The sequence below is a fragment of the Nicotiana tomentosiformis genome, chromosome 1 (assembly GCF_000390325.3).
Source record: "Nicotiana tomentosiformis chromosome 1, ASM39032v3, whole genome shotgun sequence".
Classification (NCBI taxonomy): domain Eukaryota; kingdom Viridiplantae; phylum Streptophyta; class Magnoliopsida; order Solanales; family Solanaceae; genus Nicotiana; species Nicotiana tomentosiformis.
Genome location: NC_090812.1, coordinates 59615665 through 59631679, shown reverse-complemented (window position 1 = coordinate 59631679; position 16015 = coordinate 59615665). Strand labels below are relative to the sequence as shown.

The 16015-nt window shown below is 34.7% G+C and overlaps 1 protein-coding gene and 1 long non-coding RNA gene across 3 annotated transcripts; both read right to left on the bottom strand.

The window, feature by feature from the left end:
- Positions 1-346: 346 nt before the first annotated feature.
- On the bottom strand, positions 347-1531 carry LOC138906626 (uncharacterized). Its single transcript, XM_070195893.1, has one exon. It carries the CDS (start codon positions 1529-1531, stop codon positions 347-349), a length of 1185 nt encoding a protein of 394 aa, XP_070051994.1.
- Positions 1532-6413: 4882 nt separating this feature from the next.
- LOC104086685 (uncharacterized) lies at positions 6414-8692 on the bottom strand. Of its 2 annotated transcripts, XR_001967393.3 has the most exons (4): positions 8086-8692; positions 7772-7899; positions 7515-7638; positions 6414-6731 (listed from the first exon to the last, which is right to left on the bottom strand). It is a non-coding gene; the product is annotated as an uncharacterized lncRNA (long non-coding RNA). The 2 variants fall into 2 exon arrangements; XR_011410733.1 differs by lacking the exon at positions 6414-6731 and having other exon boundaries at positions 6744-7638.
- Between the last annotated feature and the right edge of the window lie 7323 nt (positions 8693-16015).

The following is a 16015-nucleotide window of genomic DNA, read 5'->3' as shown; positions in this document are numbered from 1 at the left end:
GTTAGCTTTTAAATATTCAATTAACTTACCTCTCCTATATGGGTTTAACCTTGCTCCGATATGAATTCTTCGATCTGGCCATTGTTCGAATAGTGGAACAGCTTCAAGCTCCTCAATCGTTGTTTTAATATTTTTGTTCTCCTCTGGCTTTTGAATTACATCTGGTCTGGAGTCCATGTCTGTTTGTTTTGATACAATTTCTGTTGAAATTTGATTTACCGCATCTTTCTCACTTGCACCCGCATCTTTTTGACTTGCATTCGTATCTTTTTGACTTGGTTGTATCACCGAATTGATACTCCTTGAAGTTTGTTGATCTCCTCGAATCTATTGAATTCCCCCATTTTTAAGGGAATTCGATAACCTGATGTAATATGGATGGCACAACATCCATATCATGAATCCACGGCCTCCCAAGAATCACATTATAGGTCATATCCGTGTCTATCACTTGAAATTTTGTTTCTTTGATGACCCCTTCTGCGTATGTGCTTAGTTCAATCTCGCCGTTTGTAATAACGGTTGAGTTATCAAACCCAGATAAGGAACGTGCTTTTGGAACTACACGATCGCCCATCGGCATTTTGTTCACCACTCGTAATAGAATGATATTCATAGAGCTACCTGGGTCAATCAAAACTCGTTTTACATTAGTATCATGTATAAGTAAAGATATTACCAGTGCATCATTATGAGGAATCATTAATCCATCAGCATCTACATCATAAAAGGTTATGTTGTCGTCTTCCAGAGTTTGGTGAGTTCGCTCCCCGTGAGTTATTGTGAACTTTATTGTTTTTCTCGCGGCTGTATAGGTTACGCCGTTGACTTCTTCTCCGCCGTTTATCACATTTACTGTTCTCTTTGGAGATGGAAGTTTTGGGGGCTCTTGCCTATTTTTCATGTAAGCTTGTTTACCTTTCTCGCTGAACAATTCCGTTAGATAGCCCTGCTTCAATAAATGTTCCACCTCACCTTGTAATAATCTGCAGTCTGATGTTCTATGGCCGTGGTCATTATGGAACTCGCACCAAAAGTCTGGGTTTCTTCTATTTGGATTTGATCTCATCTCTTTAGGCCATCGTACCTTATCCCCCATGCTTCTTAAAACAGCGACCAACTCGGAGGTACTCACGTTAAAATTATAGTCCCCAATCCTTGTGTTTGTATTAGCATCTCTGTTACTTTCACCTCGATCTTTTCTGAATCTCGACGATGACGAACCTGAATCTCTATTTGCGAACCTGTGATCAGCCCGCACGTTTTCGAATTTGGAACGAGCTATTCGCCCCGAAGGTCCCATATAAGGCTCGTACCTATTCTTATCGGACCTCTTCTCAGATTCTGACTGCCTCGAACCTGGTTTTTCTTCAACCCTTGACTGAGCTATGATATCTTCTTCGATCCGTAACTTGGTACTGTACCTATTATAGACATCATTCCATGTCATGGCAGGGAATTCTCGTAGGCTCTTTTTAAGCCTCCTCGTAGCTTCTGAAGTTTTCTTGTTTAAATTGCTTGCAAATGCCATGGCTACCCAATTGTCAGGTACTCTTGGTAGCAACATTCTTTCACGTTGGAATCTGTCTATGAATTCTCGAAGTAATTCTGTATCTCCTTGCTTTACTTTGAATCACTACAAAAAAACTGAAATTAGCTACGAACGCCGTCGCTAATCTGTCGCTAAATCGTCCGTAGCTAGCAGAATTTCTTGATAATCTGTCGCTAAATGAGATTAGCGACGGATCTTTCTATTTAGCTACAGAATTTATCCATTGCTAAAACCAGATTTTTTAGTAGTGAATAAATCCTCCATTATCTTTTCAACTTTTTGTGCACCTGAGTGTGCTTTTATAAATAGATCTGCAAGCTCAGCAAAAGAGTTAATAGAATTTTCTGGTAAAAGAGAGTACCATGTTAACGCTCCTTTAGTAAGTGTTTCCCCAAACTTTTTGACCAGCATAGATTCAATCTCCTGTTTGGTTAAATCATTGCCTTTTACTCCCATGGTGAATGCAGTAACGTGCTCACGTGGATCGGTCGTTCCATCGTATTTCGAGATGTCAGCCATTTTGAAATTTTTGGGAATTGGTAATGGAGTTGCGGTTGGTTTTCATGGTTGTTGTGAATATTTGTCGAAATTAATTCCTTTGATCACAAGTGGTACGTCGGGTATTTTCTCAATACAGTCATTTTGTTCTTTCACTTGTTTTTGCAAGGTTAGTATTAAAGTTTGTAAATCGGAATTATTAGGCGTACCTGATCTCCCATCACGTGAATCGTTGGGAGTTCCTCTGCTTCCAGAATTAGCCAACCCTGATCGTGGAATTTTCACAGTTGCAGTATTGTTTGGTGGAGGCGTGGGTGGCACAACTGGTAGTCCCCTCACGAAAGCCTGGAGAGCATCATTCACATACTCAGTAATTAAGTGCTTCACAGCATCCTGCTCGACAGTTTGTTCATTTTTATGTTGTTCATTGTTATGAGTAGTGGATCTTTCTGGTGATGCTTCTCTTGAATTGCGTGGGGTTCCTTAAGGTGACAGAACTGGAGTTCCCTCAACCTGCTGGTTGTTGTCATTGACATTCGACATGATTCAGTTGAGAGAGAGTGATTTGGAAAGTAAGATAAGATTATCAGATTCCCGGTAACAGAACTAATTTGTTTAACCAAAGAATTAGATTCTCAGTCAAAGCCTATTTTTAGAAGTACTCGGGTTACTGATAATCAAGAAATTCAATATTTTCTCAGAAATAAACAAGGAAATTAGAATAAGAAATGATAAAGTAATCAATAGAAAGCACAAGAAAGTAATTATATTCCAATAATAAGGAGAACGTGTCTGTACAGATGACATTTCTTTCCCTTATATAGAGGTCTTCAAGTACAACATCTTTTTCCTTTTAAGACCGAGTCATTATAAGCATTAATGACATTAATGAAATATTATAATTAGTAATCGTAACTGTTCGTGAAGATTCTGTAACGTTTGTAATGATCCACGCTCATTAATTGAAGATCCATGAATCTTCCCTTTTTACTGTCTTGGTTCATTCCACTAGTGCCTATTCATATAACTTAAAGAGACTCGAGCAACCATTTCTTTTAACCTCGTGGGTGATTTGTTCGTATCCGCTGCGACTCGTCTCTCTTTTACTGCTCCTCTCCAGCTGTCGCTTTTCTAGTGATCCACATGCCTTGCCTTGTCAACCACATAATTAACTCCACATGTAACATTTATTTTTACCAATACAACATGTATACTAACAATAAATTTTCAGTTTTACTTGTCACTTTGCGCATATCAAGAAAAGACTATTTGCAACAAATTATTCGTCATACAAAATAAATTGCAATCACAATATAAATATGAAGAAACATAATTTTATTGATAAAATGATGCAGGTACAATTCTGTTTGTTCCCTTATTCTTCTCTCTAGATCGTTCTACGTAATTCGAGGGCTTAACCAGTGTATTTCTCGAATGTAGGATGATGCGAATTTCCTTAGGATGTATTTGATCTTCACGAAAAGGAAGAACATCCGTTGATCACTTCGACGACTTTGAGAAAGACAATATTTGATGTCTTTGATCTCTTTGTGAATATTCCATGTATTTTTATGGAATTTCGAGATGCTTTCAAAGGGAATATGTGGTCCTTTTTTATAGGTGTAGTTAGAATTTTGGGTAGAGTACCCTCCAAGCTAGGGTTTCAGGTAGAGTAGCCTTCAAGTTAGGGTTCCAGATAGAGTAGCCTCCACGAAAACCTCGATGAACTCTACTTGTAGTATCTTAAATTTAGGATTTTGCCCAAATTTCATATGGATTTGATCCGATAAAATTTTAATGTCTACAAATGCCCCCTACTTCAAAGCTTGTCGGGGCGTAGATTTACAATATCGTCATAGACGAGGCTTGAAGTACCAGCAAAAAAGATATCACATTCTTTTCACTGTGAGAGAAGAGATGAAGGGCAGATTTGGTCCCACTTGGCGTGTCAATTTGTTTGCAACAAATTATTTGTGATACAAAATAAATTGCAACCACAATATAAATATGAAGAAACATAATTTTATTGATAAAATGATACGGGTACAATTCTGTTTGTTCCCTTGATTCTACTCTCTTCGTAATTCGAGAGCTTAACCAGCGTATTTCTCGAATGTAGGATGATGCGAACTTCCTTAGGATGTATTTGATCTTCACGAAAAGGAAAAACATTCGTTGATCATTTCGACGACTTTGAAAAAGACAATATTTGATGTCTTTGATCTCTTTGTGAATATTCCATGTATTTTTATGGAATTTCGAGATGCTTTCAAAGGGAATATGTGGTCCCTTTTTATAGGTGTAGCTGGGATTTTGGGTAGAGTACCTTCCAAGCTAGGGTTTCAGGTAGAGTAGCCTCCAAGTTAGGGTTTCAGATAGAGTAGCCTCCACGACAACCTCGATGGACTCTACTTGTAGTATCTTAAATTTAGGATTTTGCCCAAATTTCATATGGATTTGATCCGATAAAATTTTAATGTCTACAAATGTCCCCTACTTCAAAGCTTGTCGGGGTGTAGATTTACAATATCGTCATAGACGAGGCTTGAAGTACCAGCAAAAAAGACACCACATTCTTTTCACCGTGAGAGAAGAGATGAATGGCAGATTTGGTCCCACTTGGCGTGCCAATTTGTTTGCAATAAATTATTTGTGATACAAAATAAATTGCAACCACAATATAAATATGAATAAATATAATTTTATTGATAAAATGATGCGGGTACAATTCTGTTTGTTCCCTTGATTCTTCTCTCTCAGTAATTCGAGGGCTTAACCAGTGTATTTCTCGAACGTAGGATGATGCGAATTTCTTTAGGATGTATTTGATCTTCACGAAAAGGAAGAACATCTGTTGATCACTTCGACGACTTTGAGAAAGACAATATTTGATGTCTTTGATCTCTTTGTGAATATTCCATGTATTTTTATGGAATTTCGAGATGCTTTCAAAGGGAATATGTGGTCCCTTTTTATAGGTGTAGTTAGGATTTTGGGTAGAGTACCCTCCAAGCTAGGGTTTTAGGTAGAGTAGCCTTCAAGTTAGGGTTTCAGATAGAGTAGCCTCCACGAAAACCTCGATGGACTCTACTTATAGTATCTTAAATTTAGGGTTTTGCCCAAATTTCATATGGATTTGATCCGATAAAATTTTAATTTCTACAAAGATATTTTTTTTTTCTGTTCTACCCACAGTATTTATTACTTATTTTAAATCATTTTCTCAAATCCAATAAAATATGTATCAATTAATATGAGTATGATGGTAAATTATGCACTTTATTTATTATTTTCTTATGGAGCGCGAAAAGTCAAAATGTGCCGAGTCAAATGAATGGAGGGAATATATATATATATATAGAGAGAGAGTTTGTACTCATAAAAGTTTATATCCACATAGACTAAAAGAATTAAAGGGTGATGTAGAACCGAAATACATAGAAACAATTTCTTCTGGAATTCCTTGTCTGAAACACTTTCCTAGAGAATTCCGACATAAGAGTTATAAGAAAATAATAAATACTTCATGGACATGGGCAAGAATGCTACCCATTTAAATTTGACAAATTAATATGATAGCTATGTTACGTAGTTTAAATAAAGACTTTTTATAAGGAAAAATCTTAATTGATTTTAAAGTCTTAAAATATTAGGAGTTCTTATTAGTTAGTTCAAATAAGGAAAGATTTAAAATATAAAATTTTAGTTGATTTTAAAGGCCTAAATGTTAGAAAAAATAATTAAATGACAATCTTGTCCAATATAAAATCTAGTTTTAAAGGATAAAAAAGGCGAACAATATTTCGCTAAAAGGTTTCGTGCTTTTAATATAGTATACTAGTCTCTATGTTCGTACGTAGCACAAGAAATACATATTGTCAATAATAAACTTTCAATTGCATATATTGTTGAATATGTACACCGTACGAAATCAATTCTTTAAAATAAATAAAAGATGCAATATATCATACAAACCATGTCATGAATAATGTTTTGACATAATATAGGAGGACAAATTGAAACTAAACATTGAATCACAAAGTTATGTGATTAAAGTTGTAAAATAACTTAAAGAATGCACTATTATTTACTATTTTATGTGAAGTTATGATTAACTTTAGTTAAGCCTTATTGTATATGAAGTCTAATATATATCTCAAGATAAAGATATATTGATACTAGAGAAAATAAAGCTTAAAAATTATTTAATCATTACAATCTTTAATGAAACTTTTTTCAGTTGAATGTTATTCCGTTTCAATTATTACACTTTTTTATGTCTAAAAGTTTAAATTCTTAGCCATACATTAAAAATACATTTGTTTGATTATACAGAAGAAACCATATTATACATAAGTTATCATTAAAAATATCGCACATTAATTTCCATAGAAAGCTTCAGCATGCTGCTGCACAACACGCAAAGCCTTGAGACGCTTAACAACTTGTTTCATTGCTGGCCTTTTCTGTTGTTTATATTCTATACACTGCATTGCAAGTTTTGTAATTTTAGGTCTATCACGAGGATCAAAGCCTGGATCAGCCTCAAGACTTTGTTGGACAAGTGAACACCCGCGCTTCTACTCTCTCGCACCGACATGTGTGTTTCTAGCTCTTTTGCTCATAAGACTTAGGAGAACAATCCCAAATGCGTAAACATCAGATTTGAGTGACCACTTAACTACAATACATTTTTTTTTACATAAATGGTCAGTGCCCACAATAAGACAGAGAAGAAAAGGAATTACAAAATGGACTCTCACTGCTCAACAAAGCATTGCATTTGCTATTAGCAGCACTTCAAAGACTACTACTAGTATAGAGTCAATCCTCTAAAAGGAAAAGACATGAAATAGAAACGGTTTCAAATAATTGCATAGCAGACATCTAATAGGAAAAACATAATATAGTATTAAATAATACTTTATTTTTAAAACCGAGAAATCCCACAGAGCCAGTAGGTCACCGTTCTAAATTCGGTGGTTAATGGACTCGCCCCTCTATCCTAGGCTCCACTTAAATACCACGCTTTTCCCTACGACAAGTTTTGAACCCGTGAAGTGCGGCTAACCCATACTTCAGGGATAGTTCCAGTTATTATATTTCTATGTGAAACTCTTCTTCTTCATAATGTTAAGAAAGAAAAGAAACGAGTGTGAAATATGGTTCATTCTAAATACAAACAAAACTGATGTAAATCATTTGCCTCTTTTGCATTCTCTTTCCTTCCACACTCTTCATTTTAAACATAATGTCAACCTTTGTTACACCAAATATAGTCAACCCGAGAAGAACAACAGCTCCAAGAGGTTTATTGAGAAATGCGCCAAAAACTTCAAAAGAAGCAAAGTCATGGGACACCTCTAAGAGAAAATATTACCTTCAACTTCATTTGACAATGGGCATAACGCTAATTTGCTAGTGCATATTTGATGGAAACAAAAGAAGGGACTCAGTTGCATACCGCATTCAGCGACGAATGGATCAATGTAGCCACACGTACCAACCCTGTACTCTTCCTCATTGATTTTAGTATCCAAACCCTCTCCAACTAACATACCAAACTCAAACAAAATTGGGGTGAAATTCTGGAGAGATGAAACCCAAAATATATATTCAAGTCACTTGCGAATTACTGAATACAGCATAACAGAATCTTGACAACCAATATTGATGCGAAGTACACCAAGTAAACGACAAAACTTAGTTAAAATATTGTACCTGGTCAACCGCTATGTGAGCTGGATCAAAGTTGCGAAGCATGTATGACGAATTCCCATCATGCAGATAATTAAGCAAGCAAGCTAATGCAAGGGCAGTCTTAACCCTCTGCAGCCATTTGAAATCATCTGGACAAGCAAAGCAAAATGTTATTGGATTGTTTGTATCAAAGGACTAGAAATGCCTACAGATTCTTTGCTCAAAGGATTCACTATGGCCTTGGTTTGAACCCAAACATAAGCTAGACTTAACAGCAGAAAATATATAAGGTTGAATCTGCATAAAAGATGAGTAAATGTGAGAGAAGAAGGCACCTCGAATAATGAAGTTATGCAAGGTGTCCTGTGGATTTAATTAGATCATAAACGATACCCAGAGTTCTCCCCTCGCGACAACATCCAATCACTTTCACTAAGTTGGGATTGCCCCTAAACCTTGGAGCTTGCAAAAATTTCAGTTCATCCGACCAGCACAAGCAATCTTTCAGAGTAAGCATAGACTAAGGAAACAATCGGTTAAGGCAAGGAAGCAAAAGCATTAGCGTGCATATACACATAGAGACAAACACCAACCTCTAATCTTGGCAGTTTGTCATAGCTAACATCAAAATATCGCATTTCACCAACCATAATCTTGACAGCGACATCCTTGGTAAATTTTATCTTGATCAGAACCAATGAACATTTTCCCACGATAGAGCTCCCCAAACTGGGTGAGTCCGATAAGATTCTCCGAAGAAAATTGACGCGTAAACAGACGCAGGTCCTCCCAACTGAGATCAAGAAGATCATTCTTCACGGGACATTCCTCCTCAACAAGCTGATCCTCCTCCTTAACATGATCATCCTCCTCCTCAACATGATCATTCTTAACATGCAATTTCTTTCGTATGCAATGAAGGTTGAAGCATCCTGTAAACAAGTGAGAAATGTAGCATAGCATTATCACATATTGATTCGCAGAATACTGCTAGGAATCATCTGGTTACTAGTACAAGAGATAATTATTTAGGAATAAAATATGGGATTATTTTATCCTACATTTAGTTGAATTTTCTTTAATTCAGATAAGCAATCTCGGGATTATTTATGCCAAAATTATGGTATTACTTCTTTATTACACATTATGTGGGACAACAATTTCATAATAACTAATCCCGAAATAAACATAACAAAATAATACATATGTTCTTTATGGCTCTTCTCCCAATATATTTCTAGAAAGTCAAGTTTAAAATTAGAAATAAAAGTTTCTCCAAGTTTATCTAATATAAAACCGAATACGTGCTTTACATTACACTTCGTGTATCCCATTTTTAGTGCAATGATCGAAACATTTATCAATAATAGTATATCCACTAAATAATCTCATCATTACTTAATCGGGTATTATAATCTCAACATCATAATTCCAATATAAACTGGTTCACGGACAAAACACATCCCCTTAGAAATAAAGATATTATATCATCTTGTTAGGATCGGGAATCGGGTAGTGCAGAATATAGCCAAGCAACGGTATAATGACAATAACAAAGACAATTGAAGTTGATAACAATAACAATTAAAGTAGATAAAGAAGACACAAATTTAACGTGGTTCGGTCAAAGTGACCTACATCCACAAGCGGAGAGGAGCAATTTACTATAAGAATAAGAGTACAAAAGAGAGTACAAAATTAGAGTAAACACTCTAATTAATCCCAAATACCCTAAGAGAATAACCTCACAAGATCACTCCAAAGAAAGGTTTCACATAAGTGCTTCCCAACACTTAACTCCCATACAAAACACTCTTAATAAAGGAAGAAAGAAAGAAACAAGAAATGAAGACTCAAGTCTTGTTGGTGTGTCTAAAATGAACTAATAGCCTTCCCTTTTATAGGCAAAAAAGTCTTGGCCTCTTAGGTGTAAAAGAAGAGATATAACTTGTGCAAATAATGTCCAACACACAATGCAATATTTTTGGGTCCCAAAGAATATTGCCAACAAAGTCTACACTTTGCAAAGATGCTTATGCTTATGTGAGATGGACTCCATTAGCCAAAATATTGGCCATAATTACAAATCTCCACCTTGGCCTAATTTTGGATGATATAGCAAATTTTCTCCACCTTCTCCGCAAAAGCCTCAATGGGCATATGTTAAAATTTAATGCTATCAAAATCAGACAAGTTGGCTGATACCGAAACTGTAGTAAGGTCTATAACAGTGGATCCTAATAAAGTATACAACGAACCAGATCTGTGTGCTTTCATGATCACAAGAGCACCATGAGAAACTTTCAGAACTCCACCTTCACCTGTGTATTTGCACTCAAGAAATTCTAGAGTGCCCAAAGAGATGAGATTTTTCTTCAAGTGAGGAACATGTCTAACATCAGTGAGAATTCTCATCACACCACCGTGCATTTTGATTCGGACTGTACCTTTTTCAAAAACTTTGCAGGCAACATTGTTGCCCATCAAGACAACTCCACCTCCAATAGATTCATATGTGGTAAATAAATACCGATTGTGACACATATGATAAGAACAATCCGAATCTAAAATTCACTCATTATTAGATTTGAAACTATTATTAGTTGCTAAAACAATAGTTCCCTCAGTCTCATCAGCAGCTACACTTGCTTCGGCAGTGTCATTATTTTTTTGCTCATTTTTCCTTTCCTTATGCTTTTCTTTATTTTTCAGCTTATAACATTCGGAGATATTGTGACCTTTCTTATGACAATAGCGACACTCTAAATTATTGTATCTGGCTATGGAGTCGGATTTGCCCCTAACAAATAAGCCAACTTCCGCTTGAGTTCCACTAGCTTCCCCAGTAATATCACTATCTATCTGTTCTTTTGATTTTAAGATAAATTTAATATCCTTATAAGAGATATTATCCATTGCATAAAGCATAGTATCTCTTATATGCTTAAAAGATGGGGGTAGAGAACAAAACAGTAACACGGCTTGATCCTCATCTTTAATTTCAGCATCTATATTACTCAAATCCATAAGAATGGAATCAAAGGTGTCAAGATGAGAGAGAATAGAGGTACTTTCACCCATACGAATTGTATAAAGCTTCTGCTTCAGGTAAAGTCTATTTTCTACCGTCCTCTTCATATATAAGGTTTTCAATTTTTCCCACATGACTTTAGCTGTGGTTTCTACAAAAACTTCAAGTAAAAGCTCATTTGAGAGATTTAAAATGATACCTGTTTTTGCCTTTTTTTTCTATGATGGCAAACTCCTCGTCCGTCATTTTATCCGGCTTCTTCTCTTTTCCTTGCAACGCCAAGTCTAAGCCATCCTGAATTAGGATAGCTTCCATCTTTAATTGCCACATTTCGAAGTTTGTACTTCAGTCAAATTTCTCAACATAGGTCTTTGTTAGAGTCATTTTGGCTATTGAAACTAACCCGGTTAGATCCGGCTCTGATACCAATTTGTTAGGATCGGAAACCCGGGTAGTGCGGAATATAGCCAAACAACGGTATAATGACAATAACAAAGACATTGAAGTTGATAACAACGATAATTAAAGTAGATTAAGAAGACACAAATTTAACGTGGTTCGGTCAAAGTGACCTGCGTCCACAAGCGGAGAGGAGCAATTTACTATAAGAATAAGAGTACAAAATTAAAGTAAATACTCTAATTAATCCCAAATACCCTAAGAGAATAACCTCACAAGATCACTCCAAAGAAAGGGTTCACACAACTGCTTCCCAACACTTAACTCTCATATAAAACACTCTTAATAAAGGAAGAAAGGAAGAAACAAGAAATGAAGAATCAAGTCTTGTTGGTGTGTCTAAAATGAACTAATAGCCTTTCCTTTTATAGGCAAAAAAGTCTTAGCCTCTTAGGTGTAAAAGAAGAGATATAACTTGTGCAAATGATGTCCAACACACAATGCAATATTTTTGGGTCCCAAAGAATATTGCCAACAAAATCTACACGTTGCAAAGATGCTTATACTTATTTGAGATGGACTCCATTAGCCAAAATATTGGCCATAATTACACATCTGAACAGTAACCCCTGTAATTGTATACTCTCTTATAGAAACCGGTGGAGATGAAATACCAAGAAAGAGCTAATTGCAATCCATAGCAAGAGCAACTTTTCAGTTTCAAAAGTTTATCTATTCCACAAAAATTGCTTATTTGAATCCATGCCTCCATTACCCGCCAATCGAAAGAAACAATCAATAATGATAAAAAAGCAATTATAAAAACTCATATATTCTTTTGCCTTTGTAAAAGAGTATGGGGCTTCTGATCGAGGAACAAACAAGACTAAACAAAAATCCTAGAAAAGCAAATACATCAGCCTGATTTAAAAGAAGATATAAATAACAATTATCATATATAGATGGAAGATATGAGGCATTATGTTTTTCCAGTTAGAAGTGGCGAAAGGGAAAGAGAATACTTGGATTTTTTTGCTGTAAAATTGTGGTCTATTTAATCGCATGGAAGGCGGGATTCTGCAAGGTAACTACATGGAACTTTCCAATGGAAAATTTGCCATAAATTGAACAAAAAAGCGTTATATTAGGATACTGATAAAATATCAAAACCTTCTATTTATACTAACATCATTCGATATCCAAGATTGCCTTTCAGAAGTTATTCTCTTAATTTATTCAAGAGTAAAATGAGAAATGGCCCTTTTATTACATTTTGTTGAAATCAATAAATAATCAAATATTTTTTTATCATAAAATAATTTTAAAAAAATGACCCTAAAATATCAATGTGGTCGAAAAATACATAATTTGACCAAAAGATCTGATGTGAGCCTCCTAATTATTTAATAGGATATCTTTATCAACCAAAATCTTGATAGCGACATCATTAATAATTTCACCTTGATAAAACCAATGGGGTAAAAGTAAATTTCTTTTGTATATAAATTTTTTTTGAATCCCCTTGAAATAAATTTAAAAAGTGCTTTTAGTGAAGTGGCTAAAATGGTTTTAAAATGGTTCATAACTTCATGTGTATGTGGAGTTACTCTGTGTATTTATTCAAAAGTAAAATGAGAAATGACTCCTTTCTCTTTTTTACTTTTTGTGGGAAACATCAAATAAGCAAATGCTTTGATTATTATAAAATGACTATTTAAAAAAGTGCCGCACGTTCTTGAATCAGACTAAAAATGTCATATAAAATGAAACACATGAAATCATATAAAATTCTTCTAATCAAAGCATAGATAACTAAATATAAACCTGTCCTGAAAATACATATTTTGACCGGAAAAATCTGACGTGGCTCGAATATGTTTCAGAATCGTAATACTCAAAGGTAAAGCAAACCATCACAAATTTGGAGACCACCGTACCATCAATTTCATAGGATACACTATTACTTCCTCAAACTTTTCCGGTTGACGGTCTAGGCAAAGAGAAACTAGAAATAGCTAGGAAGGGAATCAAAGAAAGAGGAGGTCAACGGCGGTGTTAAATTTCCAGTGCAGTTTCATTCAAAAGAGCAAGATAGAGCTTTTTATGTTTTTATGTTGCAACTCAGAAGATTAAAATGGTGGTTTTATTTTTAATATTTGGTGAAATATTGCAACTAATTTTACGATTTTTGTCCTTTATTACACAAATAAAGAGTTGAATCAAATAATTGAAATTTGGCGTCACTCGCCGACGAAGAATTTTTGTCGAGACTCGGAATCTTTAACGGGAAAGGATAATACAAAGAGATTATCTTTTAGTGTCAAAATAAACTTTTAAAATTGTTAATTCAGGAAGTCAACTTGGCCTCATTTTTTTTTTTTTAAGATTAAGATGACTGAATCTTAATACATATCTGAATATCGAGATGCGTATTAAGATTAAGCCATTTGAATTTGAATACACATCTAAATATTAAAAATGTATTTTAAGATATGAATACTATATGATAAAGACTATTTGTTTTTTAAACATTTGAATATATATAATTTATCTTTATTTAAAAACTAACAAACATAAATTCAAATAAATACTAACTAATCTTTTATTCTATCAATAATATATATAGGGTAGTTGGTGGTGGTGATGGCTAACGAAGGTACTTGTGAGTGCTGACTAGAAGCGGAGGTTGGTGGTGATTTTGGTTGATGGTGATGGTTCTGGGTAGTATCTAGCGGTGATTGGTAGCAATAGCGATTATGATTGATGGTGGTGGTGGATGGTATTAATTAATAAAGGTGGGTGGTGGTGGTTGTTGATTGAGAAAGGTGGTGATAGATGGTGGTAGTTTATAATGGTGGGCGGTGCCGGCTATGGTTATTGATGGTGATGAGGTAGTTGGTGGTGATTGTTGAGGTGGGTGAGGGTGTGGTTATAGTTGAGGATAATGGTGGTGGGGGTGGTGGCGAATATGGTTGAGGTTGGTGGTGGTAGTTGATAATGGTGGCCGGTGGAGGCTATAGTTGAGGATGGTGGTGGTGGTGGTGGTGGTGGTTGATAATGGTCGGCGGTGGCGGCAGTTAATAATGAATGTGAATTATAGTATCTTAATGAAATTAAATCTTTGTTATAGATCTTAATCATACAGACTTATTCAGACTCATTAAGTGATTGTGAAGTAGAAAAAACACATTTAATAATTAAGATCTGAATGATAAAGATTCAGACTTTAAAAACAAACACACTTTATATCTGAGATAATGATTAAGATTCAGACCTGGATTAAGTGCAAACAAATAATACTTTAATGACCTTTTTTTGGTATCGGATATCCCTGAAGGACCACGTCAACACCAATGTAGTTTATGTGCATCCTGTTTATTAATGCCAGACTACAAAATCATACCATCATCTTTTTTATATATTCTGTTTAATTGAATGAAATATACTAATTAGTCGTCTAGTCGATGATTTGAGGACATCATCGATTTAAAGAAACATTACGTCACCACATGAAGTCATATAGAAAAAAATATTATAAAAAATCAGAATTGCGTGACACAAATAAGTATAAATCAATTACATCTACTTAATCAAAACTGCAAGTGATATGCCACAATTTTGAAGATAGTTTTTGTACCTACATGATATTTTACATGATCTTCCAAACCATTTGCAGCTCTCAGGAAATGAAGTAATCGAAAGAATTTACTTGCTCTCCCCCCGGAGAAGTACAAAATTGATATGAAACCACATTAGTACTAAATTAAATATGGAATTTGTCCTCGCATACAAAATATAATTAACTGTGAAAACAATGAATTGATTATTTAATTTAGATATTAAATAACGGTGTATAATAACCATATGATTATTTTATATGTTTGTATTTCTACTTGAAAGTTTGGTGTATTGTGCGAAAATTGGATACACGAATATAATACGCGCAAGCAAACAAAGTTAATTTGAGGATGTCTTTGTTCCATTCGTTCCTACGGAGACCCAATCAATGGTAGACTCTCATGATTGAGTATTTGAGACAGAATTTTAGCTAGATAAGACATATAACCTCGATCATCATCCGGCGTCTTGTGATTTGATTGCCTAGATTATATTAACATGATTTTTTAAGCAATCTTTCACACTATAATCTCCAAAGATAATCATATCGTACTTAAAAATCAATGTGAAATAATTCAATATCCCAATTATAAAGCTTGACTGTATGTTAATTTGGTGTTATATAGGAGTGCATTGCTGATGTGGCCAAGGCAAAGGTTGAAGGGCGTGAGCCAGATAGGAAGGCATGGAAAAACGCTTTCTCAAGGGTTGATTGTGATTAAATAAGGGTAGATTGGAGTTTGGACTTGGGAATAGTTTAGATGTTATCAAGAATTTAAGATTTATTTTTAACTATTGGAATTAACAGTGTCAATTGCAATTGTGTTGTTAGATTTATTAGCTAACACCTCTATTTTGTTTTTAATTGTGTTTTTCGTGTTTGACCAAAACATACAATCGGTCCAAAAAATAACTTCAAGGACATTCTGATTGCTGGAGTATATGAAAAAAAGAAGAAGGAATATTTACCTAGCGATGCTATATATTATAAATGTATTACAAAAGCTGACATCGCACATTGTTTGTAATATATCCATAACAAAAGAGCTTGATATTCGGCGGCTAAAAATACATACTTTTAGTATGACTAGTTGACTACGCCTCATATCTTGTGTGTATCTGATATGATTTGCATTGATCTTGATGTATTTGGAGCTAATTACTTACTATGTGTAGGAGTGAATTGAACCAAGGGGAAATAAAAGAAATGAATTGAG